General features: G+C 35.1%; 1 protein-coding gene across 1 annotated transcript in view; it reads left to right on the forward strand.

Moving 5' to 3' along the window:
• Ascc3 (activating signal cointegrator 1 complex subunit 3) overlaps positions 1 to 27,972 on the forward strand; it is a 282,052-nt gene that overhangs the window by 68,314 nt on the left and 185,766 nt on the right. The window contains exons 13-14 of the mRNA XM_021173819.2: positions 806 to 877; positions 23,144 to 23,278. Of these exons, the coding sequence (XP_021029478.1) occupies positions 806 to 877; positions 23,144 to 23,278 (207 nt within the window). The remainder of the gene's footprint in view (positions 1 to 805; positions 878 to 23,143; positions 23,279 to 27,972) is intronic.

Consider the following 27,972-nt stretch of genomic DNA (forward strand, 5'->3'; position numbering starts at 1 on the left):
TTTGGCAATTAAAGGAATTTACATACCATAGTGTGGATAGTAAATTATATTTTTTATAGTTACAGATTTTTATATTATTAGAACTTAACAAGTTTTATATTTATTTGAAATACATTGTTGGTATGTATGAAGATCTTAGGGTGTTGTTAATGTGGTTTATAATCAGTTACTGAAATTTTCAGTTAAAATTCAATATATGATCCAGTTATTAAGAATATGAGAATTGGTAAGATGGCATTTCCAGTTTGAAATGAACCAGACCCAAAGTACACTGAAAATATTGGTATTTAGCATGGGGATAGAAGACACTAGATGTGATTTTCAAATCCTTTGATCATTTTGTCCTACTTAGTAACAGATTATCAATCATAAGTTCTCCAAGTTCTAAAGTGTTTGTTATTAAATTAATTTACAAAGTGAATTAGTTTCTGTCTGTAGATTATTCTTTGTCATTCAACCTGTGTTCATAGATTTTCAGACATATGAAAATTGTGTGGTTCCTGAAATGACATAGAAAAAAAATAGCCTGAAGAATGAGGTTCTATAGGAAAACAGTACTTTAAAATGTATTCTAACATATCTATAGCTTTTAAAGGTAGACACTCACTTTTAAATTAGTCTTTGTAGTCTGAAACTGTGGTTTTTGTACTTTGTGGTTTTTTATTTTATTTGTTCTATGTTAGATACTTTTATTTGTTGCTTCTCTGTTCTAATTAGTCTGAAAGGTTTTGTACTGTAATTGACAAAGTTTCATTTGTAGTTTTATTGTCTAATTTTATAATTCTCCTGCTTTAAATTCTTTAAGATGCAGCAGTTAAATAACATGGATGAAGTGTGCTACGAAAGTGTTCTGAAACAAGTAAAGGCTGGACACCAGGTACACCAAGCTCCTGTTGTTTCTAGGAAATGCTTAGTGAAAACTGTAGAGTTTCAATCTTCACTTTCTCTGAATTCTGACATTTTTATTTCTTAGTTGTTTTAGTTTAATAGATAGCTGTATGAGTCATATAAATAGTCCTATGTGATATTGATATCCTGATATTGATATGTCAAGGTATTTTGTTTGCCATTTTATTAAGTATTTAAGATAAAGGTTGGCCTTGGCATTTCTGTTTCTTTTAATCTTTTTAAGCAGCACTTCAAAACTCTATTCATGTTTTTAATTATTGTTCAGGCTTTCATGATGTTATTTTTACTGTTTTGATTAAGTATATTCGAAATGCATTTAATAAACTTTGTATTGCTTTATTGTGTTTGAAAGTTAAGCAGTTCAGGTCTGGGATGTAGGACGATGATAGAGAAATGCATTTGAGACACTGAGTTCCATCCCTGGCTAGTGGTGGTGGGGAGAAAAGATTTAAGCAGTTTTGTTTTTTATTAACATCCCCATAGTATCAAATTTCTTTAAGGAAAAAGTGAAATGATAGAACAACTTATAAAAATTAGCGGTTTCCTGTTTTGGTTGTTGTTGGGCCTGGCCTTTGGGGAAGATTGGTTGCTTTGACTCATTGTTTTTAGAGGTGTGTTTCTTTACCTAGTCCTGGCTGGCCTCAAACTCAACTTCCTGTGTGTTGGGATTTCAGGTTTGCCCACACCTACCCAGCTGTGTGATTTTACTACTGTGTGATTATTTTAGAAGAGTGAAATTTATTTAATTAGACAGTACTTAACTTTTGTGATTTTGAACTGGTTTTTCTGACTCTTTGACTTTTATTTTTTAAGAGGTTAACCATATCTATTCAATGTCTGATACTTTCATTAGACAACTCAGAATCATTGGTAAAAATCTGCAGAGAAGAACTATTTTACTAAGTTTTCAAAATATCTTAATGTCTCTATTCAGCTGTTCATTTTAAAACTTGCAGAAAACTTTTTGTTTTTTGAGATTAAAATAAAATTACAGCATATCTGTCTTTTCTTTCTTCCCTCCAACCATTCCCATTTATCCCTCCTTGCTTGTTTTCAAAGCCATAGCCTCTTTTATTCATTAGTTATTATTACATGCATTTATGTATGTGTACATACATAAGTTCTCCCAAGTCTGTGTAATGTTACTTGTGTGTGTGTTTTCAGATAATCACTTGGCATGCTCTTCCCTGGGCAGACTATTTCTCCCACTCTCAACTTTCCTTATTTGCCAGTAGTTCATAAGTAGTATTGATACCTCCCTCATAGGCTTTTCCTTGTCCTCTTTTGTGTGTATATTGGTGTTATATTTGTTCAACTCATATGTAGGCAATCATGATGGTGAGGCTTTATGGGTATAGCTTCTGATGTTACCAGAAGACACAACCTCATAGCAAAATCCCTGGTTCCTCTGGCTCTTACAGTCTTTCTTCGTTGTCTTCTACAGTGTTTCCTGAGCTGTAGGTGCTCGAATGTTTTGTAGATATGTAGATATATCTATTGGTGTTGGGCTCTGCAACTCTGCTCTTTTGATTGGGTGTGCGTTTCTGCAATTATCTTGGTCTGTTTCAAAAGAAGAATATAGGTTTGTGTACAGAAGAATCCTTTTCCCAGAGGCTGAATCATAATGCAGCTGTTATCTATTAGATGAGTCAAAACTGACCTGGACCTGAGATTGATACCAGCCAATGAACACCCTTGGAGCATGTCTTTCTTAAAGAAGGAGTATCAAAATTTGTTTTTCTACTAAACTTAATGGAATGAAGTATTGAGAATTTTTGTTTGATCATTTAAACTTAGTTCATTTTACTTGGGAGTCTGCATTTCTTTATTCATTGCCTTTTTTTTTTGTTTTGTTTTGTTTTGCTTTGTATTATTTTGAGACTAGGTCTCATGTAGCCTAGGATGCCCTTGTATTTCTGATCCTCCTTGCCATTACCTCTCAAGTGCGGAATCACAGGTATCGCCTTGGCATTCCTAGGGATCTAACCCAGGATTACCTCCATGTAAGACAAATCACTCCATGGACTGAACTGCATCCTCAGTTCTCATTTTTAACTATTAAAATTTATTTTTATCAGTACTGCTTTTATTTGGAAATTTGAGAAGCCCTGATTATTTTAAATTAGTACTTTTTGTATCTTTTTATTAAAACCTGAAAATGATAAAATATTATCTTACATTTATTAAATTCTCTTAATATCTAATAAGATGTGTACTGTTACACATAGTTGACAGATGAAAATGAGGTCCTGGGCAAAAAAGTAATACAGTGGAGTACTCTTGTCATTTGATGTGTTGACTGTTCTGAGTCTGCATCTATTTAGAACTCTGGATTAGTAAAACTTTACATGGGAGCTTTTAATTGTATTTGGCTGTTATTCCAACACAAGAGAACCTTCATCAATGTATCGTAGACTTCAGTATAAATAAAAGGTTCAAATTTTTTTTTTAAGACAGGGTTTCTGTGTAGCCCTGGCTGTCCTGGAACTCACTCTGTAGACCAGGCTGGCCTAGAACTCAGAAATTCTCCTTCCTCTGCCTCCCAAGTGCTGGGGTTAAAGGCGTGTGCCACCACTGCTTAAATATTTTTTTAAATAATAGATGTAGAAATATAAGTATATTACGGTGAAATATAAATATATATGAGCTAAAGAGCAAGCCAGCTAATAGGTAGTCTTCTACTATATTTTCAACCTAAGTTCCTACACCGACTTTTCTCAGTGATGGACTGGGACTTGGAAGCATAAGCCAGGTAAACCCTTCCCTCCTCACATTGCTGCTGTTTACAGTCTTTTATCACAGCAAAACTAGAACTTCTGTTACTCTAGAATTAAAGATATTAGAGTATTTTTTCTTTACAAAAAATATAGTTAGCACTGACTTGCCAGATAATTAGGACAGTCTCTCATTGACGTCTTTGCAGGTTTGTTTTAGACACCTACCCCAACAGGTAACCAGAATCAAAAAGTTTTCAAGGCTTTAATTTAAAATACCATTGCTATTTGCATATCACTATGGACATCTTCCCACATACTTAAATTTTCTCTAGTTTTCTTACTGTATCTATTACATAATAGTCTCTGTAAGTAATTGTTCTACTATATTGTTTACAGAATAAAGCTAAGGTAGAAAGACTTTATGTATTCACTGCAGCTAGAAGGTTTTTTTTTTGTTTGTTTGCTTGTTTTGGTTGCAATTGTTAAAAATGTCTCTTCTAAGCAGTTTGTTAAATCTGTGATACAGAACTCTTAGATACGGAATCGCAGATCATTTTGCAATGAGGCTGATTGTATTTTCTACATTATTATGGAAAATAGGCTTCTCTAGAACACATCATTTTGTGGGGTTCAGACAGTATAATGCTTGGACATTCTGTTTTAGGGAGGTGGATAGATATTGATTGGAGATGTGTAGACAGTACGGATGAAATCTTACTACCAACTACTTTTTTGTCTTTGTAAATTCACTTACTGCTTTACTTCTCAAACCAAAAGTTCCCAAGGACAGGCTCATAGTCTAGTAATAATGCCTCTTTGGAGGAAAAGACTTGGCCAGGATACCCAAAGCAGGTTACCAGGTGCTGTTGATTATAAACACAAGGAGCTTAGGAATTGAGGCTGCACACTGTGAAAGGAGACGCTGGAGACAAGGATTACCTGTCCACCTTTGGTATTGATGTCATGACATCCATGACTGCCAGTTCTTCATGAACATGTGAAATCTAAGTTACTTTCTACACTGGTGTTTAGCTGAAATTGTTCTGTGGTGGTTTTTGTTAAAGTACAATTGTTGTTTGAAAACCAACTTTGATATCTAAAACTATATCTAGATCTGTGCTGTCAAACAAGTAGAGTGGGATAGCAGTGACCCTCTAGGCAGCTGGCCACTATGAGCAGGTTTAATCTGTTTTTCAATGATTAGCAATGACACGTTTAATAAGATTTCCTTGAATTTTATTTTTAATATGTACATATTTTGAGTATTTGTTTATTTCATAATATTGGCATAGTTTGCTACTATTTTACCATCTTAATATAGTGATAATCATGTTCATATAATGATAATATAGTAATATATTTACCACTCATATGTTTTCTTTTCATATCTTTGTGGGAGTTTGTATACATGTATGCATGTGTGTTCACATGAGTATGGGCAGGTACACATGCGAGTGTGCACACGTGTGAGGAATTCCAAGGCTAATGTTGAAATTTTTCCTCATCCTCCCTTTTACCTTACTCTTTGAGGCAGGGTCTCTTAATCAGTCAAAACTCTCAGCTTGTTTGGTATATCTCATCTCATCCTTCTAAGGCTAGAATTGCAGGTAGGCCACCATACTTAACTCAGTATTTATAAAGGTTCTAGGGATAGAATTCTTGATCCCCTTCCTTACCAAACAAGCCCTTTAATCACCAAGCCATCTCCCTAGCTTCTACTAGTCTTTTATTCTTTCATACTTGCGGGTTAATATTATAATTAGTGACAGTCAGTTATTAAATTATAATTATCATTGTGAAGCTTTATATTCACTCATGCTTAATAAATAATAAAGATTTTAAATGTATCTACATGATTTTCATAGCTTCATTGTCTGCAAGAAAAAGTTTACTTCAATTCTAATTTTTACAAGCCATGTGAATCTCCTTAGACTTTTAATCTGACAGTATGCCTAGATATTTTTATTTTGATACAAGGAAAAATGAGCCTTAGACATGTTAAGCAGTTTTTCAAGGGTGTATAGCTAACTGTGACTGATAACATTCCACATTGTTGTTATATTACTTATCTATCTCATAGATGCATGGGATAGGTAAATACCTATCAAAATGCAATTCAAGGATAGAAGAATATTTTTTTGTCACACAGCTCAAAGGAATACCATCTATAATACAATCAAAGGTATGGCTGGGGTATTTGGTTCATTCACATTATCAACCAAGGAGCAGGGAAAGAGAAAGGATCATGGTTTTCTGGCATTCTCCCTTCTCCTCTTTTATTCAGAGAGCCTTAGAACATGGGATAGTTCCTCCCACAATTGGGATAGATCTTAAACATCTCTAAATGTGTCTGACAGACATTTTTAAATGTGGGAATCTCAGTGATTCTAAATCTAGTTAGTTTGACTATGAAGATTGTCACAATTATTAAGCTAATTAACTCAATAGCTAATTTTCAGTTATTAATTATCTCTCCATTGCTAATTTGAAATGTTTTCAGCTTTCTATTATAAATGATGGTGGCTTATGTAATCATTATATTTTCAATTATTTTCTTGCTACTTTTCTGCTTAAGTTATTATTAACTCATTCTCTATAATGGAATCACAAGAAATGGTACAATTTGTCATCTTGTTTGGACCCTGTCTTTTCCAAATAAATAGAAACATTTTGTGGTAACAACAGACCTGAGAGTTAAAGGATCCAGAAGCTTAAAAACTAATGAAGTTTCTTCTAAGTAACATTGACAATATAGTTTGATGTAAGGTTGTGACCTAATTTTTTTTACCCACTTAATTTTTCTTTTTCACTTTTATGGCATATAAAACAAAGTGGTGTTATAAGTATGATTTCTTTTTTTTTTGGCTAGCAAGTATTTTCTCCTTGTTGATTGTTTACTGTAATTTTAGATTTTAGTTTGGACATGCACTCACTTTTATTAGAAAAGTGCTTCCTCTGGTTTTTTTTTTTCAACCTGTGACCTTGTTATCTTTGGCATGTATATATGCATATACATATGCATATATAAGCATATATATATACACACATACATACATACACAATATGTATATGTACACACATATCTATATATGAGGACTTAAAATAATCACTACTTATTCACTACAGAGTCGCTTATATTCATCTATATATATTTACATTTTTAGTTCATCTTATAGTCTTAAATTCCCTATAATTTTTCTTGATTCAGAATCTATTGTATTTTAATTGTTGAAAAATATGATATGCCCATAAATAGAAATAATAGTATTAAATGTATGTTCTGCCTAAAAGTCTTCAATCTAAATACTGTTTTTAGTATGTTTTGTGCAGTGGACTAGATCATACTGAGAAAGATTATCTGGGACATGTACTGTCACCTTCATAAACTTTGTCATAAATGCAGTTTGATTGTGATTTTTTTTTTTTTGACAGTATGTTATGAGTGGCTTGGGGAAGACCAAAAATGGGAATGCATTGGAACTTTTCCTGTTGGTTGACATTTGCCTTTAACCCAGTGCTTTCATACTGTAAACTTTCTCCTGGGAAGATTGTAAGTTCTTACATTAAACCAGTCATAATACAGCTGAGAGTTCTTTTGTAGCATCACTGGAGAGCTCCATTCCTTTCAGTTCTTTGTGTTTTCTATACTATATGAATGCAAATGAGGAAAATATCTGAAGCAAATCTTTCATTGTATCTGTCTTTTAAAAGGTGTTATCTATTAAATTCTGTGTTTGTAAGATAATCTGTGATTATTTAGCTTGAGAAGTGGCAGTATTCTACTGAATGCCACTGAAGTGTGGCTACACTGACAGTTGCACTGTGGGTATTTGGAAAGCAAGGCTTTTATTTGGGAAACTAGAGTTGCCAATTTCAAGAAGTTCAGCAGTACTTGATTCTATTACAGTGTTTGGCCTGTCATTTCAGTCTCTCATACTGCAACCTAAGTAGAAATTTATTTCCAAAGGCTTTCAGTCTTCAAAGGTTCTTTTTTCCTTAAGAAATACCTTGAGTATTCTGGGTTTGGGGGCTAATATCCACTTACCATTGAGTGTGTACCATATGTGTTCTTTTGTGATTGCGTTTTCTCACTCAGGATGATATTTTCTAGTTCTATCCATTTGCCTTAGAATTTCATGAATTCATTTTTAATAGCTGAGTAGTACTCCATTGTGTAAAAATACCTCATTTTCTGTATCCATTCCTCTCTTGAAGGACATCTGGGTTCTTTCTAGCTGCTAGCTATTATAAATAAGGTTGCTATGAACTTAGTGGAGCATGTATCCTTGTTATATGTTGGAACATCTTTTGGTTATATGCCCAGTAGTGGTATATCTGGATCCTCAGGTAGTACTATATCCAGTTTGAACCGCCATACTGATTTCCAGAGTAGTTGTTCCAGCTTGCAGTCCCACCAACAGTGGAGGAGTGTTCCTCTTTCTCCACATCCTCAGCAGCATCTGCTGTCCCCTGAGTTTTTTATCTTAGCCATTCTGACTGGTGTGAGGCGGAATCTCAGGGTTGTTTTGATTTGCATTTCCCTGATGACTAAGGATGTTGAACATTTCTTTAGGTGTTTCTCAGCCACTCTGTATTCTTCAGTTGAGAATCCTTTGTTTAGCTCTGTACCCCATTTTTTAATAGCGCTATTTGATTTTCTAGAGTCTACCTTCTTGAGTTCTTTGTATATATTGGATATTAGCCCTCTATCAGATGTAGGATTGGTAAAGATCTTTTCCCAATCTGTTGGTTGCTGTTTTGTCCTTTGCCTTACAGAAGCTTTGCAATTTTATGAGGTTCCATTAGTCAATTCTTGCTCTTAGAGCATAAGCTATTGGTGTTCTGTTCAGGAAATTTTCCCCTGTGTCCATTTGCTGGAGGCCCTTCCCCACTTTCTTTTCTAGTAGTTTTAGTGCATCTTGTTTTACATGGAGGTCCTTGATCCACTTGGAGTTGAGCTTTGTACAATGAGATAAGAATGGATCGATTTGCATTCTTCTATATGTTGTCTTTTTTTCCACTGGTGGTTTTGGCTCCTTTGTCAAAGATCAAGTGACCATAGTAGGTGTGTGGGTTCATTTCTGGGTCTTCAATTATATTCCATTGAACTATTTGTCTGTCACTGTATCAGTACCATACAGTTTTTAATCACTGTTGCTCTGTAATACAGCTTGAGGTCAGGGATGGTGATTCACCCAGAAGTTCTTTTATTGTTGAGAACAGTTTTTGATATCCTGGCATTTTTGTTATTCTAGATGAATTTGCATATTTCTCTTTTTAATTCTCTGCAGAATAAAGTTGGAATTTTGATGGGGATTGTATTGAAGTTGTAGATTGCTTTCAGCAAGATGGCCATTTTTACTGTATTAATCTTGCCCATCTATGAACATGGGAGATCTTTCCATTTTCTGAGATCTTCGTTTTCTTTCTTCAGAGATTTGAAGTTCTTGTCATACAGATCTTTCACTTGCTTGGTTACAGTCACACCAAGGTATTTTATATTATTTGTGGTTATTTTGTAGGGTGTCATTTCTTTCTCAGCCTGTTTATCCTTTGAGTATAGGTAGCCTACTGACTTGTTTGAGTTAAATTTTATATCTAGTCACTTTTCTGAAGTTAATTGTCAGGTTTAGGAATTCTCTGATGGAATTTTTGGGGTCACTTAAGTATACTATCATATCATCTGCAAATAGTGATATTTTGACTTCTTCCTTTCCAATTTGTATCCCTTTGACCTCCTTTCATTGTCTAATTGCTCTGGTTAGGACTTCGGTACTATATTGAATTGGTAGGGAGAGACTGGGTAGCCTTGTCTAGTCCTTGATTTTAGTGGGATTGCTTCAAGTTTTTCTCCATTTACTTTGATATTGGCTATTGGTTTGCTGTATATCGCTTTTAATACGTTTAGCTATGGGCTTTGAATTCCTGATTTTTTCCAAGACTTTTACCATGAAGGGGGGTTGAATTTTGTCAAATGCTTTCTTAGCATCTAATGAGATGATCTTGAGCTTCTTGAAGCTCAAGAAGAAGGAAGACCAAAGTGTCTTCAGTCCTTAGAAGGGGGAACAAAATACAGATAGGAAATATGGAGACAATGTAGAGCAGAAACAGAAGGAAAGGCCATTCAGAGTCTGCCATACCTGAGGATCATCCCATATATACTCACCAAACTCAAACACTGGGTTGGTGTAAAGAAGTGCTTGCTGTCAGGAGCCTGTAGGAAATAGAAGGAATACATGATATAATTATATAATAATTCCCAAAAAAGAAGAAATGGGAAATATGATTCTATGGTTTCCCATCTTCTTCCTCTTTGCTATAACTACTCTGTAAATAATGTTTTTAACTCTTTAAAAGTCAGTATAAGATTTTCACAGATTCATTTCTTAATTGCCTGTAGTTAGTTCTTCGTGTAGGGTCAAGACCTCCACACAAAGGATGCCAAGAAGTGCTTGCTGACAGGAGCCTGATATAGCTGTCTTTTGAGAGGCTCTGCCAGAGCATAACAAATATAGAAGCGAATGCTCGTAGCCAACCATTGAACTGAGCACTGGGTCCCCAATGGAGGAGTTAGAGAAAGGACTGAAGGAGCTGAAGGGGTTTGCAACCCCATAGGAAGAACAACAATATCAAGTAACCAGGACCCCCACCTCCCAGAGCTCCCAGGGGCCAAACCACCAATCAAAGAGTGCACATGTAAGAACCCATGGCTCCTGCTGCATATGTAGCAAAGGATGTTCTTGTCAGGCAGCAATGGGAGGAGAAGCCCATGGTCCTGTGAGGGTTCAGTGCAGTAGTGAAGGTGAATGCCAGTGAGGGGAGGCAGGAGTGGGTAGGTGGGGGAGCACCCTCGTAGAAGCAGGGGGGGTGTGCGATAGGGGGGTTCCAGATGGGAAACCTAAATGGAGGCTAACACTTGAAATGTAAATAACGAAAATATACAATAAAAGAGAGAAACAAACAAACAAACAGACAAACAGACAAACAAAAAAGAAATACCTTGACTATGCACCGTTACATCTATACTTCCTGTAGGTCAGCAAAGAATAATACAGTACAGTTGTTCTGTAGTGTTGCTAAATTTGTTTTTCACTCATGGTTAGGGTCAAAGTTACTTTCTCTGTTATCTCCAACTATCTTTTTATGAATTTCCAAATGATAGTTTTAAATACATGAGTTTGTATATATCTTTCTGTGAAAAATGAAGAATATGTAGTTCAACCTTTCTAAAAACTGGACAGGCACATCAATCAATTCTGCCCACTTCTGCTGATTGAAAAGTATACGCGCATGTGCTTTTTTTTCCCTGACAGGCTGTCTACCTGAAACTTTTATTGTACATATAAGCATAATAAGTTATAGATTTATTTATGGATCAGTACTAGTTAGCTAGTTATAAGATTTGTTCTTGGAACTCTAATAGAACTAACTTCACATGAGCACATTATTTAACTGCCAGTTACTTATTCAATGCACAGCCTTTCTTTATTAGTAAGGAAACATCTCTATTTTAATTCTGATTTTTTTCTTTAAATATAACATCAGTTATTATACAGTAGTGATAAATATGTCAGTCTTTTCTAGTCCAAGATAACTAATTGAAGTTCTCTTTGTGTTTTCCTCATGCCTCCCACACTTCCTATTTTAAGACAATAGTAAGATACAAAGAAACAAAACACACTTTACTGAGTAAGTCTAACTTGATTTGTTTCCTTTCTGTGAGATTGTCTCATGGTTTGGTTTCTCTCAGAACTTTGATTTTCAGATTGGTGTTAAGATTGAAACTGAGGATTTTTTTTTTAAGGTTGATTATTCTTAGGCAACAAAGAGGTGTTCCTGCTAAATAATTAACATTTTCTTCTTAAATTTTTCTGTTTGAGTAAATTAGAAAAGAGAAGTGCCCCGTTCAGAAGCCGTGCTGATACTCCCTGTCCATGCCTTATTCTATGGGTTTCAGTAGCTCAGTCATCTAAATATGTGCATTCATGGACTTAATGGACTTTATGTGTAGCTGTGCCTTAAAAGCATTGACAACGGTAGGAGGCAGTTGTGTTCCACTCAGGCATGTGTGCTGACAGATGGAGAAAACCTTTTCCCGTTGATTTTCAACATTCCTACTCTGCAGGACTTCAAGCTCTTCTTGGCTACTGGGAAATTAAAAGTTGGCGATTCAGCCTTTAATTTTGATCCATCTGCTCAAACTAATGAGACATCTCATTTGTAAGCTTTTCTTTGTGTTACCAAATGCAAGTACAGCTTTATCATTCCTCTTAATAATTCACCTCCTCCTGTGTAACTTGCAGAATGGGAAAATAATTGATGACTTAATTCTTTTGAGATTTTTCTTTTTATACAAACTTTGTTACAATGATAGGAAGACAAATTAGGAACTTTCCCCAATTATAATACATTTAATAAGTGACATCTTCTCATCAAATTCCCAAAATAAAATCAGATCCTTATTTAATAGGTTTTTATCGAAAAATCTGCCTCCTCTTTGACAGATTAAAAGACTTTGTTAAGTAGGACCCAAACACTTCAGCCTTGGGTTAAAACTACACACCAGTCTTTATTTATTGTATATGTGCATCTTATTTTCTTTTCCTTCATTGTTTTCAACTGCTTTTATTTTGAGTTATAAAACAATCTCTTAAAATTGATGAATAACTAGATGAATTTCCTGTCTGAAGAGAATGATTTTGTGTGTGTGTGTGTGTGTGTGTGTGTGTGTGTGTACGTACATGGGACCACAGAGGTTGGCATCAGATGTCTTTCTCAGTTGTTGTTACTATAGTTTTTGAGAACTTGGAGTTACAGATTTAACTAGGTTTGCTGTCCAGGTCAGTTCCCCTCCTGTGTAACTCAGAATGGGAAAATAGTTGATACTTTCACATCAACCCACCACTGCCTACCCTGAGCTGGGATTATAGTATTCAGCTGAGCCTTGCTTTTTACGTGGGTGTGAAGATCAGAGTTTAAGCTCTCCTGCCTAGAGAATTCATTGAACTACCTCCTTAGTTCTTGTCGCTTAACATTGTTTCTCAGGTTTACAAATACACCATCAACACAAACCCCATGTGCTGGCTTTTATGATGGAAATTTGTGATGGCTGACTTCATTGTCTATGACAGCTTTTATTCTCCATATGTGAGCATCTCTTTTGACTTTCTTTTGTGTTAAATCATTTAAAATAATTTACTTGTGTATGGTTTTGAATTCTGCTTTCTTTGTCTTTCCTGACCCCACGAGGTGTTACCCTAAAGGCTTCTTAAAGATATTTTTTCATTGTATGAATAAAGATATTTCTCCTTAATCTTTACTACAAAAGAGGGTAGTTCACACACACAAAAAGTCCAGTTTGGAAATGTAAGGAAACTAAAGCTTTTCCCAGACCTCTACTTTTGAACTCTACTCCATCTCTAGTTCTGTTGAGTCATATAAAATTTACTTATTTTCCAGCCTTTAAGTAAGTTTTTAGTACTTATAGAGTCTTTATTTTGGTTTTTAATTAGCATTATCATAATTTGCTTAAGACTTTATTTTCTGTCTGTAAGCTAAGAATTTTTAACATGTATGTAAGCACTATATAAAATAGTTTTATAGTTTATTACATATACTTCTCTTAAATAAATGGTATTCTTGTCTAAAATTAAGAAGTACAAATTAAGATTATTCATTTCTCCATGATATCATTAAGTTTGCAGTCCTTACTTAGACTTTATAGTGAAGAGCTTGGAATTAAAGTTGCAAACACGTTACCTTTCCATTTGGATCAAATGTCAGAGGGTTTAGAAGTGAGGTCATTATCTAGTAAATATGAAGGCTAGCAGAATATCACCGCCATAAAAGAAATTTCTAGTGTATAATTATGAAAACATACTGGTTATACATTAATTTATTAGTTCCATTTAAACCTTGCACTAGTACAGTCCATTACTATACAAACCCTGTCAGCACTGAAAGGTTTGCTTTTAATACTGAAAAATGCTTGTGATTAGCCAAGATAAATGAAAGAGTAGAGCTCATTTTACTGATTCTTTCTGCATACAGTGCTGTGCATTCACCAGTCATTATGCATTCCTTCCTCTGTGGCAGCGACAAAATGTCTCATGATACTTATCCTAGAAAATGTGTAAAAATTCTATTTTATTAACATAAACCTCCAAACTGAAGTGTTTAAAGGGGTTGCTTGTGAATGTCTTCTCTTATTTTTTTATTTTGAATATTTTTTACAGTTCCTTTTTGCTTTGAACAATTATTTGAAGAGCAGTTGCTCTTAACCCTCCATAATCAAAGCAGTGGTGGACAATGGTATTGGTTTTCAAGATAAAAACATTATGTGGATAGTGCTTAGTGTCTGTTTTTATTCTACCACATTGATGATAACAAACAAAAACAACAACAAAACAGAAAACCTGGTAACAAACATTGCCATATGTGCATTCTCAGCAATATGAAATTTTATGTTGGTTAAGGCATTCTGCTTTTTACTATTCCAAAGACCAATGCTTTTTTTTTCTGGTCCTTATGATACGGATTGCTTTTCTCGCTTCTGAACTGTCTTCAGTCATTCTGGTTGTTTCTCTTTCATTGTCTTCGCTAATTGACTTACTCCTTGACCCTACTAACTCAGCATTTTCTTGTGCTTTCATCATATCTCAGTTAGGACCATTCTAAAAGTAACTCAGTGTGTTTATATTGTCCTCTTTTCTGAGCTCTAGACTGTTGTGACCCTACCCTATATTGCTTCTCTCCCTGGATATAGCAATAGAATTTATCTATACCAAATTTATAATCTTCCCTGTAAATCCAAGGTATTTTTATTTCTTAGATCATTGAAAGACAAGACTATAAATTTAATTACATAGGCTAAAACATAAAATCATCCATATCTCTATCTTAATATCTCACCAATATCTATCAATCTTCTAAGATTCTCTAAGACGTGCCCATTTCTCTGTCCCTTTTCTTCTTGCACGTTTGCACACAACTTTATATATATATATATTTTTTTAATTAGGTATTTTCTTCATTTACATTTCAAATGCTATCCCAAAAGTCCCCCATACCCTCCCCTCCACTCCTCTGCCCACCCACTCCCACTTCTTGGCCCTGGCATTCCCCTGTACTGGGGCATATAAAGTTTGCAATACCAAGGGGCCTCTCTTCCCAATGATGGCCGACTAGGCCATCTTCTGCTACATATGCAGCTAGAGACACGAGTTCTGGGGGTACTGGTTAGTTCATATTGTTGTTCCACCTATAGGGTTGCAGACCCCTTCAGCTCCTTGGGTACTTTCTCTAGCTCCTCCATTGGGAGCCCTGTGTTCCATCCAATAGCTGACTGTGAGCATCCACTTCTGTTTTTGCCAGGCACTGGCATCGCCTCACAAGAGACAGCTATCTCAGGGTCCTTTCAGCAATCAGTTATTCCAGGACTGCATAGACAATTTCACAGTTATTCTTTGTATTCCTGTTCTAGCACTTTTCTAGTTTCTCTGCATTCTGAAGCTCTCTCAGAGCTGTGAGACAATAAAATTTCTGCATGTCCTACTTTAAATGCTTCATTATGTATACTACTTTTACTATTATTTCACCTAGTCCTTTCTGTTAGAAATGTTAAATTATGCTATATCTCTGAATTTAAAATATCACCTGACATAGCTTCTTTATAATAATTAAATTAACATTTGTACCACAGGTAATTTATGTTACTATCTCATTCTTTTATTTCCATTACTCTTTGGATGCTTTTAGCAGTTTACATTTTAGAAAGAGGTGATTTTTCACTTTTCCAAAACACAGTTTATAAGAATACACTAATATTATCTTGAGATTTTACATATAGCAGTTTCCTAATAAACTGTGTAGTGTTCTCATTTGCACAAAGAATGGTTATTATACGAAGTACTAGTAGTAGATTTCCTTTAGTGCTCGTAATATCATTGTCTGATGATTAATACCTTCCTGTAATAGGCAAGTAAGTGCACTGATATGAAAAGAAAGTCTAGCAAGTCCTGCTCCCTTTATGTGACTTATCCAGCACTCTTCCCATGAGGTGTATTAGTTGTCTTCAATATATACGTATATATGTATATACAGGTATATACATGTGGAAGGTATTTATTCATTGTGAGGCATTTTCTGCTCTTTTCTTTCCATGTGTATGTGTGAGTTTGGTGTACGTGAATGTGTGTGTATACATTTTGGTATGTGTGTGTATGCTGTTACCCTCACTTTTGCAATTTCACATTGCAAGTTCTTTGCATTGAGACAGTACTTACTACTGTCCTTTTGATGCGCTCTTTCTATGCATCTTGCCAATGCATAAATGTGTGTTTGCTGATGTAGTACAGAGAAGGACAAGTAGCTTATTTGTATTTGCTTTACATTTTAGGTTTTCCAAGATTTAATTGATTTGAATAAAATATTTCTACCTCAGAAATAAAATATATTAGTTTATAGAAGCCTGATAATAATTAACTCAATAAAACTGACTAAGAATGTATATCTTCTCACCTAATTAGAAATACAAATTCTAGGGGCAAGAGAGATAGCTCAGTGTTTAAGAGCACTGACTTCTCTTCCAAAGCTCCTGAGATCCATTCCCAGCAATCACATGGTGGCTCATAACCATCTGTAATGGGATCTGATGCCCTGGTCTTGTGAGTCTGAAGACAGTGACCAGTGTAATCACACATAAAATGAATAAGTCTTAAAACAAGGAAGGAAGGAAAGGAAGGAAAAAGGAAGGAAAAAGGAAGGAAAGGAAGGAAGACTAGGTCTACCGTTTAGTAAAAATCCACTATAAATTTATTATTTGAGAAAATTATTTTTGAATGTTTAAGACTCATGGTGACTTTTTTTTTTTTGTAAAGATGAAAATAAACATATTCAAAGAAGTCTTAGAAATTCCTTTTCTTTTGTTATTTTCTTGAAATCAGAACAGCTTTTATAGTGTTCCAATATAATAAACTTCCATATCCAGTGTATAAGAGGAATTATTATCAGATATTTCTTTAATGAATTATATTTACATGAGTAATGTAATCACTGGTTTTACTTAATTTGTTCTACACAATAGATATTGCTGTCAGGAACAAAGTAGAAGAAATTTGGCTATTTGGAGATCAGTAAAATATCTTTTTCTTTGTGATACTATTTTATAACAACAAAGGCTTCACTATTTCGTTTATTATTCTCTATTGTGTTAACCTAGGTTGAGCAATGGATTAATTATGTTGAAGCTTATGCTATGGCAACAAATTAGAAGGTATTTTAGATTAGATATTACTTTTCAAATATTAGTTATATTTGACATCTTTTATAAAGCCATGAGCAAGGTACTTGGAATTTTAGAACTATCTTTTTTTTTTTTTGGTCTTCATTAAATTAACCATTATAAGTAGATTAGATTCACTAGATAACCTTTGAAACCCTCATTTTTGTCTCTAAGAGCTATGATAATACATGTAATAAATATAAGAAAAACTGAAATTCTAAAAGATTGATTTCCAAATTTGCATTTCTTTGAAGTGCTGAGAACTTTTTGCTTTCTATCTTGATGAATTCCAGACTTTTTCACATACACAGAGTAATATAACATTTATCTTTCTATGTCTTATTTATTTTACTTTCCCCTGTTGTAGCATATATAATGACTTGTGGCATGAAGATGCTATTGTGTTTATATGTTTATGTATTGATGATAGTAGTATTATTTATACCTCTGGGCCATTCTTGAGGAAGCTTTGAAAACATTTGCATCTAAATATCCATTGGGATGTTCATTTTTACTTATTTTGCATATTTGGCTAGGAAAGAAATGCAGTTCATGGTAATTATGTTTAATGTATCAAGAAATACATAAGCTTTTCACAAAAACTGTGCCTGTTTCCATAGCAGTGTGAGAGTTTACATGATACACATGTTTAAACAGAATAGTGCAATTCAAATCAGACCTGGAAATATCTACATTTCCATGGTGACCCTCGTCCTGTTTCTTTGTAAAAGTGCAGCTATTCCACTTTCTATGAAATAGCTTTTGATATCATCTCCAAACCCAAGAAATAATGATACAAAACATCTTTTCATTGCTTATTGGCCATTTGTACAGTATACCATCTTCCAGAAAAGGTTTTTCAGTACTTTTAAGCCCAGTTGAATTTACATCTTGCTACTTCTTATAACTGTTACCACACACATGGTTTGCAAATATGTCTGTTATTCTGTGGCTCTCCTTTCACTCATTTGATGGTGTTTTTGATGCACAGAATTCTTAACTTACTGTCTAATTTTTCTATTTCTGTTGCTTGCTTTTATTATATTTAGGAAGCTAGTGCCAAGTTTGAGAACATGGAGAGTTGCTTCTGTTTTTCTGTTTTCCTCTATGAGTTGTATAGGTTTAGCTTTTAAATTTAGCTCTTTTTTTCTTTTCATGTCAAATATTTTGTAGATGGTACAAGGTAAGAATACAGTTTCACACTTTTGCATGTAGCCTTTGTTTTCCTGGCACTGTTTACTGAAGAGACTGTTGTTCTTTCTTCCTGGAAACATCCAAGCAGATGGAAACTATGGTCCATCATCATCATCATAAGTAATATAATATGCATTGATTTCATCAGAGTTAGAATAACTTGTCCACACATTCAAGCTATGGATGGACTAATGCTCCACACATAGAGAATAAGCAGAGGAAATTATCTTTAGTAGCGGTTCCATTGCCAGTCTTCCACTGCTAGTGGATCTGTCACCATTATTGATGCTGGATATTTAATGGTCTTTATCCATCCCTTTTGTGCTAGATGAAAAGGAGGTCTTCCAATGAAAGAATGTATAAAGTAGTAAGTATGGCTAGATTTTTCTTTTTTTTTTTACACACATGGTTAAACAAACAAAAAAAAAAACAATTCAGATTGGGCTAGAAAAAGAAAAAGATTCCTAGACAAAATTAAAAAGCCAACATAGGCTTTGTGAACTCTCTTTTGGTAGGAAGTAGACATACTGAAAGCCCACTCATATATTGCTACTTGAAGGCTAAAAGACTGTATCTGCAAAACACACACACACAATTTAAAAATAATATACTAAGAGCAAAATCTAATAATCATTCTTTAAGTCAGTTTTAATTTCTAAAATATACTTTAATATATCACATATACAACATGAAGAAAATGAGTGAGTAAAAAGAACATGGAGTATGTGTTTTGTTAGCCAAGGCACTCCTGGATATAGAGCCTACTCTGGAGTACGGTTAATATACCCAATGCTGTTGAGTTGGAGAAAACTGATTTTCTCTTTCCCAACAGGTATCAGTTGCAGATCACTTCTTGACTACTGGTTGTACTTTGTTCCTACTTATTCTTCTCTTTGTTGGAATTTTGTCTGGTTTAAATCTGTGTATCTGTTCTAGTCTCTAAGTGCATCAGCCCTGTTGTCTCTGGAAGAAGCTGTTTTCTTGGAGTCATCCACCACTTCGGGCTGTTACTGAGCCTTAGCGAAGACATCCTGTTTAGGGTCTAGCTCTTCTAAGTCTCTCCCTCCCTGCTTGTTGTCCATTTGTGGGTCTTTTTGTAAGCCTTGATTATAGGAAGAAGCTGCTCTGATGAGGATTTAGTAATGCAGTGAATGATTGGTATATATCCTTATTGTATGTCACTTATTGTATGTTTACTTGGAATAATAGCAGCTTTTCCCCTGGACTTGTGACACATTTAGTCTCAGGTTCTTGGCCCCATTATCAGTATCCTGTATGGGTTCTGTGTCATAGAACAGGCCTTAAGACAAGTAAAAAGTAACTGGTTACTTTCATAACATGTATGCCACCATTGCACTAGTGGAGTATATTTGTAGGCAGGTTGTTTTTATACCTTGCAAAATTGGTATTGTACATAGTACCTTTCAGCTACATGAACACTTAGTACGGATGAAGCTCCTAGTTGGGTATCAACTCAATTTTTTCACATTTAAAGATAAAAGTAAGTGGTGTCTTCAGCAATAGGTTCCTTTTGTCAGGTGCAGAGAGTAACTGATAAGCATTGACAATTGCCTATGATGTTTTGTTGGAAGAGACTTCTATGGGATGCCTTTACCAGAATGTAACCGATTCCTGGCACTGGAGGTTTTATTAATAGTGCATGTATATGGCTGGAATATTGTTTCCTTCATTATATAGTAATTATACTTTAATCATTTGATATATGTATACTTTATATTTGTATATTAAACAGGTTCTACAGTAGTAGGTTTCCATATGGTTTTTCAAAAGGTGTTAAGTGTTAGTTGTTCCTCCCACTAGTCCCTGCCTCCCCATCCCTGTCCCCATTTAATCCTTCCACTTTTATGTTCTTTTGTCCCTTTGTATACTGTATTCTATTTCTTCTTCCTTGGAAGATCCCCTCAATTCTTCCTGGCCCATTACTAACAGCTCAACAAAACACATATGTAAAGCCAAAGGCTGCCATCCGCATGTAAAGCAAAGCGCTTGCCTTTCTAGGTCTGGGCCATCTTACTTAGGATGGTTGTTTCTAGATCTTCATTTACCTGCGAACTTTATAACTCATTTTTCTTAAAAATTGAATAATACCACTGTTTATTATCCATTATGAATTGATAGACACCTAGGCTGTTTCTAATTTCTGGATATTAGGAATAGAGCAGCAACAACTTGAATATCATTTCTGTAGTTAGATGTAGGATACACAGGGTATTTACCCAAGTGTAGCTGGATGTTGTGGTAGATTGGCTTTTAATTTTTTTAAATGATTTTTAGAGTGGTTTATACCCCAGCCATCAATGTATAGATGTTCTCCTTTTATCGCATCCATTCCAGCATCCACTGTCATTTGTTTTATTGATCATGGCCACTCTGACTATTGTAAAAATGAATCTCAAAGTAGTTTATTTTCAATTTTGGCTTAGGATCTCAAACATTCTTTTAGTTTCTCTCCACTATTGGTGTTTCATTTTTTTGAGAACTCTGTTTAGTTCTATGTCTCATTTTTAATTAGGCTATTTGTTTTCTTGATGTTCACATTTTTTAGTTCTTTGTAAGAAACTCCAAACATTTCTATTAAACTCAGGAATGGGAGAGGATATCTATTCCAAACCTGTTTATATAATATGTAAAACCACAGAGGGAGATCAAGGGATTAGAAATAGGAAAGGAGAAAACCATAGTGTCCTTATTTGCAGATGATATGATTTTATGTCTTAAAAAAAAAAAAAGCAAGACAAAAAAACCCAAAGGAGTCACCCAAGGAAATTACACATGTTAAGTACTTGCACAAAATTTAATAGCCTGAGAAAGAAATCAGGGAACTAGTACCTTTCACGGTGTGCGTGTGTGTGTGTGTGTGTGTGTGTGTGTGTGTGGGTGTGTGTGGGTGTGTGTGTGAGGTGGGGGAGGGAAAGATGGCTCAGTAGTTTAGACCACAGAATACTCTTCTAGATGACTAGGATTCAATTCCCAGTACCCACATGGCTCACAACCATCTTTAACTCCAGTTCAGTGGGCTATGACACTCTTTTTTGGTCTACATAGGCACTAGGTACACAAATCATGTCAAATGTACATTCAGGCAAAACACATGTACATAATAATAAATAAGTCAGTTTAAAAATAAAGTTTAAAATTTCAAGATATATTCACTGAACTGGTGGTAGATGTATTTTAGGATATATTTTGTTTTTAATAAAAGGTTTTCCTATGTGCTCCGGTTGGTCTGGTACTCACTCTACCCACCAAGTTAGCATCTAGCTCACAATTCTTTTGCCTCAGCCTTCTTAGTGCTGAGATTCCAAATGTGAGTCGCTAGATGCAGCTTAATAATAGGTGATAGTCACATCTTTCCTCTTCCCTATTGATTTCCATTACTTCCAAAAGTACGCAGATGTCTGTCTTCATCCATCTTTATTACCAGTGTTGGTTTGTTGTTGGTGGTTTGTTGTTGTTGTTGTTGTTTGTTGTTGGTTTGAGAGCAGTAATCCTCAGTGGGTAGGGCGATACTTCAGTGTAATTTATTTTGATATTTCTTCAGTGACTAATGATAGTTGGGTCATTTTATGGTATTCTTTATATTTCCTTTTTTATACATAGTGGTACAGTATTCCATAATCTTGTGGTCTTCAGTCAGGAAATAGCCATCTACTATTTTCTTTCTTTACACACTAGATCTCTGCTTTCCATTTGTTGTCTCCTTAACTGCTTATGGTTTTATCTAATGGCCATCCAAGGTCCTGTTTTTGTTTTTGTTTTTGTTTTGTTTTGTTTTTGGAAGCTTACATACATAGTTCTTTAGTATCTCTTAAATTGCTAGTATAATGCTTCCAGTTTTGCCATTTTGTTGTGGTTGTTGTTGTTGTTGTTGCAAGTTTGCTTTGGCAGTTTGTCTTTTACATTTCAATATTAAGTTTAGAATTCTTTTTTCTAGTTCTGAAAAAAAACCTATTATTTTATTAAGGATTGTATTGAACTGTTAGTCATTATGAATAGTGTAGACATTTTAATAATGAAAGTTTTACTTGTAACATAACTGAGGGGATAAAAACCTTGAAGAACAAAGACTTATCCTTTGCACACTTTCGAGATTATGCAGGCATGGGTATTCTCTGGTTTTGGTCTGTGTTTTGTAGGAATTGTGATTTCTGATGGTATGGTAAGGCAGAAGTGGGGCATGGATGGTAAATCTAAAGTGTTCATCTCATGTAGGCTGGGAAACAATAAGAAAAGAGACAAGAGAAGAGTTCTGCTTTCCCCCGTGAGAGTCTACAATTTTCCAACAATTCCACTAGTCCCACCTCTAGTCACAGTGTTAATAAGCATGCAGGAGTACCCAGCTATAAGCTGATCTCTTAAATCTTAAGCCTTTGGGGAATATAGTTTAAGGTGAAAACTACAGCATTTTACTCCAGGCTTAAGTCTTTTACCCAGGTCACCATGCAAAATGTGTTCCATCCATCTACAATATAATATGCAATGCTTAACCATTCCAGCGTTGTTTGAAAGTCTGTGTCCAAATTCTCATTCTACTTCCAGGCAAAATTTAGTTGTCCATACTTGTAAAAATAAAAATAGTAAATTATAACCCCAGAATATAATCTTAAATATTTTCATGTGAAAGTCGAGGAACAGAAAAATATGGAAGGCTGAGACTGTGATACAAATCATATCAATTTTTCATATAGACAGATAACCTTTCTTAAATTTGGATGTGAGTAAAAGCATAATGAATGATGCTTTCAAGAGAGAAATGTACAAGCTGCACTCCAAGTTTTCCTGAATACATTCATTAGCATGTAAATCACTTCATGGACCTATAATGAATAAATCATGTTGCTGAATTTTAACTTCCCCTTATCAGGTTTTTTTTTTATTTCAATTAAATGTTGGCTAATTCAGAAATTAGAGATTTTCCTTTGAAACATTAATAATAATTTTTATTTGATGGTTTCCAGGCTACTATTAAGTTTCAACTTAAAAAATTGAAATGTTAATAACTTTCTTTTCATCATTTTAGGTGATGGTATTTGTACATGCTCGCAATGCCACTGTAAGGACCGCTATGTCTCTAATAGAGAGAGCAAAAAATAGTGGCCAAATTTCTTGCTTTCTACCCACCGAAGGGCCAGAGTACGGACATGCATTAAAACAGGTGAGTGCCAGGAGACACAGGAACCAGTGTACATGATGTTTGTGGTACATAGGTCTCAATTGAAAATGTATAATCTGAGAAGGTAATGTTAGAGTCATTAACTTGTGAGACTTAATCTTTGTACACATTTTTAAGTTAATATTAGTTAACTAGTTAGGGTTTCATTTTCTATGATGGAAACACTGTAACTAAAAAGCAAGTTAAAGAGGAAAGGGTTTATTCAGCTTACACTTCCTCTTTGCTGTTCCTTACCAAAGGAAGTTAGGACAGGAACTCAAACAGGGCAGGATCCTTGAGGCAGGAGCTCATGCAGAAGTTAATAAGTGGCGCTGCTTACTGGATTTCTTCCCCTCACTTGCTCAGATTGGCTTCTTTTCTTTTCTCTTTTCTTTTCTTTTCTCTTCTTTTCTTTTCTTTTCTTTTCTTTTTTTCTTTCTTTTAATTTTATTTAACCTTCTTTTTTTTTTTTTACACTCCAGATTTTATCCCCTCCTGGTCCATCCTCTGGACTATTCCATATCTCATCCCCCACCCCCACCCCCACCGCCCCATGAGGATGTCTAGCCATTCCCTAGGGCATCCAGTCTCTTGAAGATTAAGTGCAACTTCTCTGACTGAGGCCAGACCCGGCAGTTTATGTGTTGGGAGCCTCATATCAGCTGGTGTATGCTGCTTGGTTGGTGGTCCAGTGTTTGAGAGATTTCGGGGTCCAGGTTAATTAAGACTGCTGGTCTTCCTACAGGATTGCCATCCTCCTCAGCTTCTTCCAGACTTCCCTAATCAACCACAGGGGTCAGCAGCTTCTGTCCATTGGTTTGATGTAAATACTCACATCTGACTCTTTCAGCTGCTTGTTGGGTCTTTCCGAGGGCAGCCATGATAGGCGCCCTTTTGTGAGCACTCCATAGTCTAACTAGTAGCGTCAGGTCTTAGGGCCACCCCATGAGCTGGATCCCACTTTGGGCCTGTTGCTGGAACTCCTTTTCCTCGGGCTCTTCCCCATCTTTGTCCTTGCAGTTCTTTCAGACAGGAACAATTGTGGGTCAGAGTTTTTGACTGTGGAAGGGCAACCCCATCCCTCACTTGATGCCCTGTCTTTCTGCTGGAGGCAAGCTTGTTGTCTCTTTCTACTGTAGGGCATTTCATCTAAGTCCGTCCCTTTGAGTCAGAACAGAGGACCATCCCAGGGATAGGACCAGCCACAATGGGCTAGGCCCTTCCTCGTCAATCACTAGTTAAGAAAATACTTTAATGAGAAAATATCTCTTCTGGAGGTATTTTCTCAATTAAGGTTCCCTCCTTTCAGATAACTCTAGGATGTGTGTCAAGTTGATACAACACTAGTTAGCACACATATAAAGTAAAGGGTTTCATTGGGTATTTTCCTTCAGATAAGTACCTTGTTCTTATTCATCTTCTAACTAGTGTTTTTTTGTTTTTTGTTTTTGTTTTTTTGTTTTGTTTTTTGCTGGTTGGTTTTGGTTTGATTGGTTTGTTTTTTTGTTCTTTGTTTTCTTTTTGGGGGATTTTTGTTTTGTTTTTTGAGATAGAGTCAATTATCTTTTAAAGGGTGTGAATGAATAATATATTCATTTATCATTTCTATAACTGAAATGTTTATTTCTACCTTTTAAAATACAGCTTAGCTATAAAATGAGTTTGTATTTATAAAATATGTTAATATCTAGTGGGTTTATTTTTATTTTAAAATTTGATAACTTAGAATAATTTAACTTTCTCTCTTTTAGCTTCTAAAGTTAACATTGCCAAATATAGCCTACATAAGATCATTAGGAATGTAAAAAGATCCTGAGAATAATGTCTTACTGCTTCTTGTATATACAAAGGACTTTCAAATAATGGGGCTATTTGCAACCTTGTTAAGAAAACAAAGCCTCTGGCTTCCATATCAAAATCTACACGCAATCCAAATTCCTGTCTTCCCCATTACAATTTAAAAGTACTGCTCTAAGTGATTTGAATAACAACAGTATCTTATTATATTTTAGCAGATTTTTCCTAAATATGTCAATTTTACTGACAATTTTGATCAAGATATGCCTTGGTGGTCAGGCACATCCGTGATTCTTAAAATTTTTTACAGCACAGCCAGTATTATCCCTTTATTGTTTTTAGCTGTTTTCTTTTGTTCCCGTAGACTGGGTAGGTATAATAGAAACTACTAAATACTTTTGTTCCTTACATAAGATTTCAATTGGCACAGAGTAATTATGTTCAAATGTGTTTGTGACAAGGTTTAACAGACTGTTAGTTTAGTGGCTATAAGCTTACCAACCTAATGCTATGCACATTTATATGCCCTAGTATATCCCTTAGTCAGGGGTATCTGGAAGAACAGAACTGATAGGTTGGATGGATAAATGGATGGACGGACGGACAGACACTGGACAGACAAAAATAGAATTTGTTAGAGTAACTTGTTGAACTGATAGAATGTTTCTCTTTATATATTAGAGTGGCTTACAGGCTCTGTGGGTCTAACTAATCTACCAATGACTGTGTAACAATGAAGAGTCTAAATATCAGTCCAAGAGGCTTTATGTCTCAGCTAGTTTTCAGTGTGTGCTGGAATCCCAAAATAGTAGCCTTTAATGCCAGTGAAGGGACAGACTTGCAAGGGAAGTAAGGGTAAGGGCAAAGCCAAGAGAGAGCCAACTTCCTTCTTCCACATGCTTTGTATAGACTACCACCTTAAGGTATAGCCGCAATTAAAGCTCTAAATTCCCATCTCAAAAGATCTAGATTAAAGTTATATTTTGCCACTTCTATATTAGATATGGGCCTTCCTATTTCAAATGATTTACTTTAGAAAAACCCCTCACAGGTATAATGAGCAACTTGGGTTTTTCTTTTTCTTTTTTTTTTTTTATTCTTTCTAAATTTTTTATTTTTATTATTTTTTAAAATTTATTCTTCTCTCATACATTGCACTTCCCCTCCCCCACTCCTCTCATGCCCCCTCTCTCCTCCAGATCCTCTTCTCTGTCAAGTGGATATTAGCTACTAAGTAAAGATAGTCATGCTACAGTTCACAGACCCGGAGAGGCTAAGGAACAAGTAGGGCTCACAGAAATGGACTTCTCTGGGAAGGAAAAAGAACAGATTTTGTGGGTCAACTGGGGATGGGTGTGGATGGGAATGTATTTAATTCTTAAGCAACATTGTTCGCTATGGCGCCAACTGTATAAAAGCTATATTCTTCATTAAACTCTCCTCCACTAAAATGTACCTTCTGAAGGTGCAGAGGGGGACAAGTGTGTTTCCAGAGGAGCCAGCTAGCTGGAGACCAGTGTCAAGCTCGCCTCATCCCAAATTCCACTGTAGCAAGGAAAGTCAGAAACTGTCCAACAGTTCTCCATTGAAAAGACCAAAAACGTAGTGTCTAATGCTGGATGCAGCCAGTGTTATTAAGAATGAACGCAAATAGAGTCAGTCAAGAAAGCAGTTTGGCAGGAAGTATCAAGATCACTTCCTTTAACTGAATAATCCCCTTTCTAGGAATCCACTCCCAGGAAGTGCCACAGGCCAGGTATAGTAATGTTGACAACTAAGAATAACCATTACACTGAGAGAATATATCTCACATTTTCCACTTTAGTGACATTTTCACATGTACTGCCTTAGTGAACATATCTTACAGGTACTGCCTTAGTCAAGGATATATTGTCATTCCGACAATGTAGGTGTCACCATTGTCTTTAAAGTTTTAAATTTTAACTCGATCTTAAACACCTGATGCTTGTTTTGCAAATCAGATTGTCTTTCACTTTGGAGCCACACAATGTATTCAAAAATTTTATCTCTTTTTATAATGCCCTGCTATATAGCATTTATTTTGTAGTTTGTGGGTTTTGGGGGGGGGTGGAGTTAAATTTACCAATCATGAGCTTGTGAGAATCTTTGAAAGGCAGCTTGCTATTCCTAAGTCTTGTTCTATTTCTTTAAAAATAAAAATCAACTCCATTGTGTTTAAAAGCCAAGACTTGAGGGCCACCCTGTTTACTTCTGGCTTCTTCCTAACTCCCAGTCCTCAAAGCTGCTTCTCTTGTAGATATTTTATTCTTACCATTTAATAGTCATAATATTGTTCAGCAGTTTTGAAGTGCTTGCTAGTGCCAGGCATTCTTTTATTGCCTTTTTAATTTATCCAGTCCTCATGCCATAGTTATGTAGGTTTATACTATTCCTAGCCTTTGAAATGGCATGTCTGTAAGAAATTCACATACAGCATGAAACATTCTTAACAGTGTGCACTTACAGTTATTCACAAGTGCCTAGTCTGAAAAAGAAATAATACTGAGAATTTGAAAGTTTAGTGTAGTGAAATATATACAGGTAAGTAGATGTGTACATCATTAGTCGTTTTTTATATTTCTAAGTAATTTTGTGATGCTTAGTATTTTCACCCTGACCCAATTGTTATTGGATTTATTTTTTGCAAGAATGAATGCCTTTATTTATTTTTTATTTTCAAGGAACATTGCCTTGTGTACCACTATTAGTCCTACGTGTATTTAGTAATAGGTACCCCAAAATTACTTTGTATATAATTTGAATCCTAAAAGAAAAGCAACATAAGTGCTTTTGTTTTAATTTTCTCATTTGATTGATATCATTGTATTTAATTTTAAAGACTTCTCTCCTGAAGCAGAGACCATACTTTGCTAGTGACT

Source organism: Mus caroli, unplaced genomic scaffold (genome assembly GCF_978045245.1).
Source record: "Mus caroli unplaced genomic scaffold, Mus_caroli_1 scaffold_9, whole genome shotgun sequence".
NCBI classification, from domain to species: domain Eukaryota; kingdom Metazoa; phylum Chordata; class Mammalia; order Rodentia; family Muridae; genus Mus; species Mus caroli.